Consider the following 12,981-nt stretch of genomic DNA (forward strand, 5'->3'; position numbering starts at 1 on the left):
CCATACCCACACAATATTTTTCTATTGGTTGCCTATGATTCGGGTTAGGTAAAGAAAAGAAACTGATTTCATTCGCTACACTCTAATTTTTAATCCCTCTAAATCTTTGCAAACAGATGATATGAACCTTTGATATTTCAAACTTTTACTTTTGAATCTAGCAGAATGCGTAGTTTTAGGATTAGATTAGATCGAAGGATCGGAATATCAGAGTTTGAGACCAATAAACAGATTCTTTTATGGTCGAGCGCTGCGGCTCCGAATTTATTGTAAATAAATTCGTATGAAATTCTAAAAACAAAAAAATTTTAAGTTTTATATTTTTGTTTTTTAATAAAGTATCTTTATTTTGAAACTTTTTCCAGTGTAATTTCTTATTTGAACAAAAATTAAGGAAGGTTCGGAAATCAAACTTTGAAAATTTTCAACGAATTCTTCCAGAGCATTGATCAGGAACGTGATTATGGGATTAAAACATTAATAATAAGATATTGGATTAATTGATTCATAGAATCCAGTGGAAAGGGATTTATAAATACTGTAAATAGGAATTCATGTGTACAGGGGATTTGCTGATAAAAATTAGGAATTTATTAGCAAATTTATTTTACTATGGAATAGTCGATAAAAATTTATTAGAGCTAGCTCTAAAAGGGGCAGTATAGAGAATAGAAATTTATTTGTATAGAGAATAAAATTTGATCATAGTATAGAGAATAGAAATTCATTTGTATAGAAAATAGAAATGTATTAGTATAGAAAATAGATATTCATTAGTTTAGAGAATAGTAATTTATTACTATAAAGAATAGAAATTCATTAGTATAGAAAATAGAAATTTATAAGTATTAGAGAGTGGAAAATTTATTAGTATAGAGAATATAGTTCATTTGTATAGAGAATAGAAATTCATTAATATTGAGAATAGAAAATTCATTAGTATAGAGAAAAACAATTTATTATGTATAGAGAATAGAAATTCATTAGTATGGAGAGAATAGAAATTTATTAATATAGAGAATAAAAATTCATCAGTATAAAGAATAACAGACATTTTATAGATTTAACAAAAAGTTAGTAGGCTAGGTAGTTATTCAGAATTTTAAATCGGTATAAATTTAAATAAATTTTTTCTTTTTTAAATTTACTCTTATTAAAAAAATTTAACCTAGTCTATAAGACAAAAATAAAGAAAAACCATTTTTATAAAATATTATAGAACTCATTTTTACTTTATCATAATCATATCAATTATGTGTTGTGAAAAAAAGGTTTAGGTTTGTTTCTACGGATTATTATTGGTGTTGAAAGCAATTAGTAAAAACTATGATGTTCAATTATTTCTTCTCTCTCTATCCCATCTCTACCATCCTGAGATATGAATAAAAACTTACAGATATCATGGGGCGAGACTTGTCAAGAGGTTATGAGCAGTGGCAGTGGTTGCAGGTACATCCCCCTCCCACCCATCGCACCCCTCCCCCTCCCCATTTTTTAGCATGAGCGTGTGTGATAGGAGCGGGCCGCGCCTTCCACACTATTTAGTTAAGAGTATCTGAGAGCCGGGCACAAACTCTGCAACGCATGCATTTTCTTCTTTAAAAAATAAAAATTCAAGCTAATAAGAAATACATTTTATCTTTCTTACTTTGTCAGGGGTTAGTTTTTCTTACGATGTTGAGGAATGTAAGACAATAATTTTAAATTCGAATGTTTTTATTTCAGATATCCTTGCCAGTCCGAAATCTGAGTTGCAAGGTTTGGAGAGAGGCTGGAACCTGCCCCGGGCCGAACGTCCAGAAACAGGACTTTCAAAACCCAAAATTTTCCAATCTAATCAGTTTTGGGTTTTTGATTCTAGATTCTGCAATTTCAAAAACAGAAATTTCAATAAAATTAAAACTTTAAAATTTATAAAATAAAAAATAAAAAAGTGTGTATTGGTCAGGTGTAATATTGGGCACCCTGTCGGCCGCAGCGGGCTGAGAGGCTAGCGGCTCCGCGCCCGGAATTCTGCATGTATTGGAATCTGACTGACCAGTCCAACTTGGCTCGTCCCGCCCTAATACTAGTCCGGAGATAGCAGATAATTCTTGCCAATGTTACTGTGAGTATGGGAAGTGATAACCAGGAAAATGGTTGAACATGGAGAAAAATCTTTTCTCCCAAAACCCAAGGAATAATCGTCTGACCAGAGATAAAAGAGTTGACTACTCGAATAATTCTTCCTGTTTTGAATGTCAAATTAGTTTTGAATCTCAGAAATCTCTCCAGGTTCATCTTCAGTACCACCGGGATAGACTTTTAACTAAGTGGGCTTCCGAGGCGGATAGTTCGACTCCGCCACAACCCAGTTATCAGGAACCTTCCGCCCGCTTGACCACTGTCATAATTCCTGGTGTCGAGACTAAAAGATCCGCAGGTCCGGTTTCTACCACCTCAATGCAAATCAGCATGGCCCAATCGATGGGAATCCAGCAGGGAGCTCCACTTCATCTTTCAACCCATCATTCAACCAACATCCTTCTCAGCTCCGAGTCCCAGGTGGAGCACTGTCCCTCCGTTCCTTCCTTACCCTCCATTAATGCAGATGTTTCAGATTTCTTTAGTCAACTTGAAAGCAGTTCTGATAGTTCTGCTATTCTAACCATAAACAGTTTCACATCTAGCTCCGATGTAAAGATAAACCGTTTTCATTCCTACGAGGGTAGATCCTTGCAAGGATTTCCTAATCCTACCAGTAGTAGCACCACCATGAGCCAGGGTTCTCTTCCTGCACTCCAATCCTACCTAACATATAACGCAAATTTCAATGACGGGATAATATATGAGAACACGAATGATTATCTGGGAGGGTTTGCTGCCGAAATCCCTCCTCATGATCAGAGCGGAGAGGAAATCTGGGACCTGGACAGTAACACAGTGAGAAGATACAACCCTGTACCTGATCCTGTATCTCCAGGTCCTATTCCTACAACTCCAACCATGTACGGGCAACAGCTACAGCAGTTACCTGTGCAGAACAAGCCTGGTTGGGAACCTAACTCCTCCATGTATCCTCAATATGGTTCCATCAGAGGAACTCCTCAGTCCCTTCCTCCTCAACCCATATCTCCAGGTATAGGAGGACCCTGGATAGGTGGATCTCTACCCGTGAAAGGACAAAGTGTTGTTGACGCTAAAAAACCTAAATCTTATCAATGTGAGGCATGTGATAAATGGTTCACTAGCTCCGGACACTTAAAACGTCACTTTAACACAACCTTACATAAGAATGCTATGAAGCAGAAGGAGGGTTATGTTGAAGGTATGAACGGCGGAACCTTCTCTATTCCCTCTGTAGAGAGCAGAGGTATACCCTCACCCTGCATGTCTTTAGGTGAGGAATCAAGTCAGAGCTCTGTGTGTGACGAGTTATCAAGTCAATCTACGCAGTCGAGCCAGGTTAGCTTAACACCGGTCAACACGCCTGGTCCTAGTACTGTCTCTATGAACCCTATTACCTCCCAGTCCGATTCTCCGAACTCAAATACCTCGTCTCATGTTCCTACAATGTCTCCAAGCACGCAGATGCTTAGTCCACCTCCAAGTTCTGTTGGTATACCTGATACAGCCTCCTCACCTCTGAGTGGATTGAGCCAGCTGGTTGGGATAGCTCCTCCATCCACTCCTCAACCCTCTATATCTCCGCTTACACCTTGTAGTGGAATCTCGTTGTCTCCCAATGGAAATCTCAACGGTGGTTCACCAGCCCAGAAAAACCGGTTCTCTCCCTTTAGAGCTGGCCCAGCCAGCAGTGTTAGTTACAAAGTACAAAGTTTAGAGCAGAGAAGTTATCCTAGTTATCCAACAACATTCCAAACTGTATCAGTCTCAGCTCCACAAGTTCCTCACAATTATAACGATATTTACATGTCGCCACAGAGCTCTTACCGTAACGACGGGTACAGTACAGGGTACACAGGCCAGTACCAGACACAGTACCAGCCTATCATATACAACACATCCTACGAGATGGGAAACCATACAAACTATCTGAGCCACAACACATACACCGACATATCAGGGTATGTCCCGATATCTGGAGATGGAATCCATATTTTCCAGGATACTGTCCGAACCTTGAAACTGGAGGAGAGGGATAGTCCAGAGGGAAGCGAGGGTTCGGAGGTCTCCATCAAAACTGAGAACGGTGAGTTTCGGTGTAATGAGTGCAACAAAGTATTCAACCGAATGTGTTACCTGAAGCAGCACAACAAGAGTTTCCACAACGGCGAGAAACCCTTTAAATGTACTCAGTGTGGGAAACGGTTTCCCGTTGAAGTCCTGTATCAGGTTAGTTTTCTCTTTTTATTCTTCATCATTCATCCTTCCATCAAACCAACATTATCTCCATACTACATTTTGTTTGTCCAGCGTAAAATTTTAATATTTAAATCCTTGAGCATTTAAAAAATGATAAAATAGAATTTTTTGTTTTAAGAATGTTTTGTGAAATCATTCATCATAATTTAACTCTTACTACTTATTTCTTGTTATGACTTCTCTTTTCTGGTTCCAACCTCTCCTTGTCCCTGGTTCCAACCTCTCCTTTGGTTCTAACCTCTCATCATCCCTGGTTCTAATCTCTCCTTATCCCTGGTTCTAACCTCTCCTTGTCACTGGTTCCAACTCTCCTTTGGTTCTAACCTCTCCTCATCCCAGGTTCTAATCATTCCTTGTTCTAACCTCTCTTTATCCCTGGTTCTTACCTCTCCTTATCCCTGGTTCTAACATCTCCTCATTCTTGTTTCCAAGCTATCCTTATCCCTGGTTCTTACATCTCCTCATCCTAGGTATTAACCTCTCCTTATTCCTGGTTCTAACCTCTCTTTTTCTCTGGTTCTAACCACTCTTTATCCCTGGCTCTAACCTCTCGTTATCTCCGGTTTCAACCTCTCCTTATCCCTGGTTCTAGCCTCTCTTTATCCCTGGCTCTAATATCTGTTTATCCTTGGTTCTAATATCTGTTTATCCCTGGTTCTAACCTATCCTTATCCCTGGTTCTAAACTCTTTTATCCCTGGTTCTAACCTCTCTTTTTTTCCATGGTTCTAACCTCTCTTTATCCCTTGTTCTAACCTCTATTTATTCCTGGTTCTAACCTCTCCTTATCCCTGGTTCTAACATCTCTTTATCCCTGGTTATAACCTCTCCTTATCCCTGGTTCTTACCTCTCCTTATCCCTGGTTCTAACCTTTCCTTATTCCTGGTTCAACCTGTCCTTATCCCTGGTTCTAGCCTCTCTTTATTCCTGGTTCTAACCTCTCCTTATCCCTGGTTTTAACCTTTCCTTATTCCTGGTTCATCCTGTCCTTATCTCAGGTTCTAGCCTCTCTTTATTCCTAGTTCTAACCTCTCCTTATCCCTGGTTCTAACCTTTCCTTATTCCTGGTTCAACCTGTCCTTATCCCTGGTTTTAACCTCTTTTTTTTTATTCCTGGTTCAAACCTCTTTTTTTTATTCCTGGTTCTAACTTCTCCTTATCCCTGGTTTCAACCTTTCCTCATCCCTGGTTCTAACCTCTCCTCATCCCTGGTTCTAACCTCTCCTTATCCCTGGTTTTAACTTCTCCTTATCCCTGGTTCTAACCTCTCTTTATCCCTGGTTCTAACCTCTCTTTATCCCTGGTTCTAACCTCTCTTTATCCCTGGTACTATCCTCTCTTAATCCCTGGATCTATCCTCTCTTAATCCCTGGATCTAACCTCTCTTCATCCCTGGTTCTAACCTCTCCTTATCCCTGGTTTCAACCTCTCCTTATCCCTGGTTTCAACCTCTCCTTATCCCTGGTTAGAACCTCTCCTTATCCCTGGTTCCAACCTCTCCTTATTCCTGGTTCTAACCCATTCTTATCCCTGGTTACAACCTCTCCTTATCCCTGGTTTTAATTTCTCCTTCATGGTATTGTATGACGCTTATCAGATTTGATTTCGTTGGTTCTCTTTGATGTAATTTGGTTTTCTTATTATTCTTTTTTACAAATTTCTAATTCATCCCAAGATTTATTTTCTGGTTTTTATTGTTTAAATCATTCCGACCCTTCCTGATGCACGGTTTAAATTCATCTTCAACTTTTTTTTCATAATTTACTAAATAATTTCACCTGTTCTATATAATTCAGTCTTAATCTTGATTCCAAGCTTATGTGCTCAATACATCCTAATCCTTGATTAAATATTATTATCTCTAGTTTAAATTTCTTTCATTATTCTCTCTCTTTAAACTGATTTTTCCTGGACATTTTTATAATTTTTCATATTTAGTTTTGGATCTTTTCTTAGTTTATTTAAATTCTGTATGAACCCTGGTTTAATTAATATTGAATTAAACCTTCAGTTCTATATTTTGGACAATGAACCCGAAATTAATACAAAAGCTAGCTTTAAAATAATATAAACAACTTTGCTGGAAAAGTTTTGTTTATATTATTTTCAAGGTACCCCCCTCCCTCCCCTTCCCTGCTCCCTTCCCTCCCTAAGGAAAGAAGTAAATTCAAGGTTGATGAACACGAAGCTCCTTTCCCAGGATTCATAGGATAATCTAGTTTGGATTCGCGCCAGTTAAATCTTTCTCCCAGCTGATCCAGGATATGTGTAGTCTGTCAAAAAAGAAAGCTCTCCCCTCCCCAGCACCCCATTTGTCAAGAATTAATAAAAATGATCTAAAAGTCTAATCCCTAGGAAGGTTTAGTTTTCTCTCCTACATATTGTTTGAAGTTTAGCCTAGCACGAGATTACCCTCAATCAATACAGTTAGTTTAAATGGATCTAGACAAGTTAGATTAGTTACTAAAACTCAGTTTTTCTCCCCTCTTGGTTTCAGAGTCCTTCGCTCTAATCCAAACTTTGTTTTTAAACCTCAAAGAGAATAAAAACAAATGTTGATTACAACAATCTCGAGATGGAGGGTTTAATGTATTGAACCCGGGCTCTAGACATTTCTCAGCTTCAGGATTCAATCAAACCTTGGATTCAAACCTTTCTTATAAGTCTTTCAGATTATTTTTAATCAAAAATTAAACCTATTTAAAGGAAACCAATCAAAAATAAACCTATTTAAAGGTCACCTAAGTTAAGACTAAATTATAAGTATATCCTAGATAATAGACCTTGCAATAAATTCATTAAGACTAATTAACCTTGTAAAAGGTTTCTTCCACGCGATTTACGACTCGTTAAAGTAGTAATGGTAGTACTAGTTCAGAAAAAGTATGCCAATTTTAGAGCATGAATGAAAATATGCAAATTTGAAAGTGTTAAAAACAAATCCCACAAATTGGTTTTGTAAGAGTAGTGAAAAAACAAGTTAATCTTTTTTGTAAATTTTTGGGCAAGTTTCATAATCTTGAACAAGTGACAAATGAATCCTGTGTTAGATCCGTTGCTTCATTAGCTCCGGAGTAAACGTCCTTGTTCTCGATAATGATATTGTACACACTTACCTAGATATAAGATCTGAAGGTTCGGACCATTTAATAGGAAAAGTTTACCCATATCCGGGTAATTCAACCCTAATACCAATTTGAAGACGGAATAAAAGAACAGTTATAGGTACAATTCCGTTCATATATAAAAATATCTTTTTAATTTTTTAATTTAGTTAAGATTTAGAACTAGCAAGGTATAAATGCGCATGGTTAAGATTAGGACTTGTTCGTAATGATTTTCGAAGATTTTATCCGTTATCAAACTAAATGTTCTTTAAAAAGCTTCACATATTGAGTGGGGGATTTTTTCTGAAAAGATACAGCCCTGGAGAGTTTACTAGAAAAGAAAAGATGTTTGTGGAGATGATTAGAATAAGATGAGAATTGGGGAAACTAATCAGATAATGCTGGATTGGCAAAGAATGACTAAAAAATGAATAGGTCAATTCCATAGTCTATTGTGAGAAGGTTGGCAGGAGACAATGAAAAGAATACATTCTTCAGATCATCATATGATTAATTTTTACCTCTTCCACAACTTTATCCATCCAAATTACTGTTTGATAAGACCTTGCCCGAGAGGTTAGATTTTTAAGGTGTTTTATCCTCTATCGTATATTTTATAATTTTTCCTCGTTTTCCCTTGAATTTTCTCTAGATCTCTAGATCAGCGTCCAGGTTTTTTAGTAACTAGGTTTTACCGAATTGTAGTTTATCAAGTAACTAGGTTTTACTGAATTGCAGTTTATCAAGGTTTTACCGAATTGCAGTTTATCAAGTAACTAGGTTTTACTGAATTACAGTTTATCAAGTAACTAGGTTTTATCGAATTGCAGTTTATCAAGTTACTAGGTTTTACTGAATTGCAGTTTATCAAGTAACTAGGTTTTACCGAATTGCAGTTTATCAAGTAACTAGGTTTTACTGAATTACAGTTTATCAAGTAACTAGGTTTTATCGAATTGCAGTTTATCAAGTAACTAGGTTTTACCGAATTGCAGTTTATCAATTATCTAGGTTTTACCGAATTGCAGTTTATCAAGTAACTAGGTTTTACTGAATTGCAGTTTATCAAGTAACTAGGTTTTACCGAATTGCAGTTTACCAAGTAACTAGGTTTTACCGAATTGCAGTTTATCAAGTAACTAGGTTTTACCGAATTGCAGTTTATCAAGTAACTAGGTTTTACTGAATTGCAGTTTATCAAGTAACTAGGTTTTACCGAATTGCAGTTTATCAAGTAACTAGGTTTTACTGAATTGCAGTTTATCAAGTAACTAGGTTTTACCGAATTGCAGTTTATCAAGTAACTAGGTTTTACTGAATTGCAGTTTATCAAGTAACTAGGTTTTACCGAATTGCAGTTTATCAAGTAACTAGGTTTTACTGAATTGCAGTTTATCAAGTAACTAGGTTTTACCGAATTGCAGTTTATCAAGTAACTAGGTTTTACTGAATTGCAGTTTATCAAGTAACTAGGTTTTACCGAATTGCAGTTTATCANATCTATCCGTGTATCTATATATATCCGTCTATCCACACATCTATCCGTGTATCTATATATATCCGTCTATCCACACATCTATCCGTGTATCTATATATATCCGTCTATCCACAAATATATCTATCCTATCTTACTATTTTTATTCTAAAATATTTATTGCCGTAAGTTTTTTTATAATATTTCTATTTTCTTCTTTGCTGAATCCTATTAAATTAACTAATTAAATTAAATTAATTCATTTTGTTTTAAAATTATTTATCTCAATCTACTTGAAACTGTTAGAAAAGACCTAAAATTATTTTAAATTGATTTTTTTCCTAACTTCCACCTATTTACATAAAGTTATCCATTAATCAATTCTTTTCTTTGAAGACCAAATATAAAAACAATTTTTCTTCTATGATTCAGCAACTGCACATTTTTCTTAAATCTAGACGTTTTCTTTATCATTTTGTGTTTTATATTTTATCTTGGTTTTTATCGTATGTTTCTTTAATCTTCCTTCTTAAGTTTATTTTTTTTGTTTCCCATGCTTTATCTTACGCTTCTTGACATCAATATAAATTCCTTTTTTTTTCTTTAATTTCTTAGCAAAGTATTTTCTTTTTTTCCCTCTAAATTTTACTTCTTATTATCACGCTAATTCGGCAGTTTTTAATTTATCATTTTTATTCCGCCTTTTCTGTCATTTCCAATTTTTTTCTTTTCTTTCATTGTTCTTATTTTCACTTACTCCTTTTCACATTTTTTTATTATCTTCATTCCTCCTCTCCAATTTCCCTTTTACCCCCCCCCCCCACTCCAATAAAAAAGTTTCAACTGCGGAGGTCAAACTGGATTATTCAGATATTCTTTTTGTAAAGAAGAATAATATTAATCTTCCTCCCCTGGAAAATTAATTCTCAGAAGTGCCAAACTTCAAGGAAGTGAGGAGAAAATCTCAACCAAACTTTAAATTTATATTTTCAAAATAATCTAATAGAAGGAGAGCAGTTTTCTGTATAAAATATACAATCTGTATGCAGCATAATATTGCCTTAAACTTTTACAGGGTTCGGATCATAGTGTAGTTAGAATTTTATATTTTTATAACAAACTTGGTTTAACTCATTTTTAAAGTTTCAGATTTCATTTTTTCTTCTGTTTCTCAAGGTTTTTTATTTTGCTTGATGGTATTTGCTCCCTGATATGCTTTGATTTATCCCGTCCCGGCATATCTTGATTTTAATCGGCCTTCATGTTTACTCAAGACATGTGTTATTTATTGATTGCGCTCCGTGGCCTCTGTATACTGCGCTGTGCTTGATCAAAAATTAAGATTAACAAAAGATTTATTCACGAATTTATTGTCAGGTCATGTTGTGGAGTTGATAAGGATGTCTTTATGTCAGAAAAAGAGGCAACGAACCCCACTTTTGTATTACATTTCAAACATTTTTTACTACTTTTGTCCAAACTGTATATTTGATGATATTCCTATAAAATGTTGGATTGTTGGTGGAAAGGATCTGATAACGTGGTGACAACGAATAAATGGCTTTTATCGATTTTATGATAAACGATCTTTCTTCAGACTTTACTCGTCACATTTTCAATGTAAGGATCGGGAACCAAGAGCAGAATACATTAGCAAATCATTTTTTACCTAGCTGTCCAACCATTCGCATCATATACAGTCAGTTTACAATACTACGCCATAATTGTGCATTAGGATGCACGTATACAGATAATCTCTCTCACACGTGAATGGGTTTCTAATGACATAATTAGTGTTTGGTGAGAAAAATGAGAAAACATAAACTTTAAAACATTATCAACAACATTGAAGCCAGAAAGATTCCAAAAATCAAGCTATAAAAGTGTAATTTTGTGAATATATCAATTTGCAAAAAAAGCAAATCATTTTTTACCTAGCTGTCCAACCATTCGCATCATATACAGTCAGTTTACAATACTACGCCATAATTTGGAATTGAAAATAATATTCAATCAAAAGCTGTTTTTGCGGGTTTTTAAAACGTGGATTATAAGTTTTTGGTTATGAGCGTTGTTTTAAAGGTTGTATAGTGAGAAACAAGGTTTAGAATTCATCCTTGCAAGAATTGAAACATCTAGAGTAGAAAGAAGAAAGCGGGGGGAATTCGTATTGACCATCCGACTTTCTCCATCGGCATAATCCAGAAAATTTAAATATTGAGTTTCTTCACTCGAGCTCCTCTCTTCCATCAATATTCATGTGTTTTCATCCAGAAGAAAGGGGAATATTTGGATGTTTGACCGGGGAAAGGTTTTCAACTTTCCAAACTCTGTATTTTGAATTTGTGTTCGCTCTAAATATGCACAAACTACGAAGATTGGATTCTTGTGCTGGATCGATGAAAGTGAGACGAATTGTCTTTTTTTTCAATCGCCCCCCCCCCCCTCTCATAGATTTAGAAACGTTGGCATAACTCATTTTGTCGCAGTGAATGTATTTTACTTCATCACCCTTTTTGTGTTAAATATGATGATTAGAGGTCATGTTAGGTTTGGGTCGAACCAATCTTGAATTAAAAGGTTTGGATTGAATATTGGGAATTTAGAAAGGTTTTGCTCCTCCATTGATTGAATTTTACTGTTTTCTTGCAATCAGAACTTTGCCTAATCCTCCTTCTGAATCTAGATCTAGAATCTTTAAGTAACTTTAACACAGGAATATTTGTCATTTTCTTTCACAAATCTAATATTCAGATATTTAATCTATCTATCTTCTATTCAGATCTTTATTCCATCTATCTTCCATTCAGATCTTTAATCAATCTATCTTCTATTCAGATCTTTAATCTAGCTATCTTCTATTCAGATCTTTATTCTATCTATATTCTATTCAGATTTTTAATCTATCTATCTTCTATTCAGATCTTTAATCTATCTATCTTCTATTTAGATCTTTAATCTATCTATCTTCTATTTAGATCTTTAATCTATTAATCTTCTATTTAGATCTTTAATCTATCAATCTTCTATTCAGATCTTTATTCCATCTATCTTCTATTAAGATCTTTAATTTATCTACCTTTTATTTAGTTCTTTAATCCATCAATCTCATATTGAGATCTTTGATTCCCTATCTTCTATTTAGATCTTTATTTCATTGATCTTGTATCTAGATCTTAAATCCATCTATCTTCTATTCAGATCTTTAATCAATCTATCTTCTATTCAGATCTTTAATCCATCTATCTTCTATTCAGATTTTTAATCTATTCATCTCTATTCAGATCTTTATTCTATCTACCTAATATTCAGATTTTTAATTTATTAATCTTCTATTTAGATCTTTAATCTATCAATCTTCAATTCAGATCTTTATTCTGGCTGTAAAGACGACCAAAAACTCTAAAATATGACGATTTGAAGCTCGATTTTTGGTTTTTGCATTTGATTGAGTATTTTGAAGGCAAGAGAATGGACTAAATAAATTCCGTACAAGGCTACAAGCGTCTCCATAAAGTCTTTTCCTGTGTGGGTAACCCAATGATCATTGTTTATGAACCAAGGAAAATATATTTGCACTACAATGAAACTAGAGAAACTAGAGGTTTTTTCATGAAGGAGCTGGGTGGAAATATAGTTCAGTCCTAGCTGCATCTATGAAAAATATATGTAGTTGAACTACTGTACTAAAATGTACTAAAATTGTGAGTACTTTAAATGTAGGCAAGATTAGAAAGTACGAAAAGATCAAATGTCGCCTTAGACCTCGGAACAATGACGACATTTCTAAATATAAACCGAAAATTATAAAGAAAAATGGAATTTAAACCGGTCCCAATATTGCTGCAAGGAACAGTGCAATTTAACCCCTAGGCCCCCTGCATTGTATTGCAAATGTGCAATTTACTCCTCCCCTCGCCCTTCCACACAGAATATGGCAATTTACGCAGGGAAAATTACAGAGGCGCAACTAGGACTTTTGCTAGGGGGGGCAATATATTATTTTGATAGGGTTTGGGGGGGGTTACGGGGGGG

The 12,981-nt window shown here is 35.1% G+C and overlaps 1 protein-coding gene across 1 annotated transcript in view; it reads left to right on the forward strand.

Annotated features, from left to right (window-relative positions):
- Positions 1 to 2,007: 2,007 nt before the first annotated feature.
- The window catches only part of LOC111708466 (B-cell lymphoma 6 protein homolog), a 12,315-nt gene continuing 1,341 nt past the window's right edge, over positions 2,008 to 12,981 (forward strand). Inside the window, exon 1 of the mRNA XM_023481843.1 lies at positions 2,008 to 4,335. Coding sequence (XP_023337611.1) covers positions 2,146 to 4,335 — 2,190 coding nt within the window. The 5' untranslated portion in view covers positions 2,008 to 2,145. The remainder of the gene's footprint in view (positions 4,336 to 12,981) is intronic.

Source organism: Eurytemora carolleeae, unplaced genomic scaffold, assembly GCF_000591075.1.
Source record: "Eurytemora carolleeae unplaced genomic scaffold, Eaff_2.0 scaffold869, whole genome shotgun sequence".
Classification (NCBI taxonomy): Eukaryota; Metazoa; Arthropoda; class Copepoda; order Calanoida; family Temoridae; genus Eurytemora; species Eurytemora carolleeae.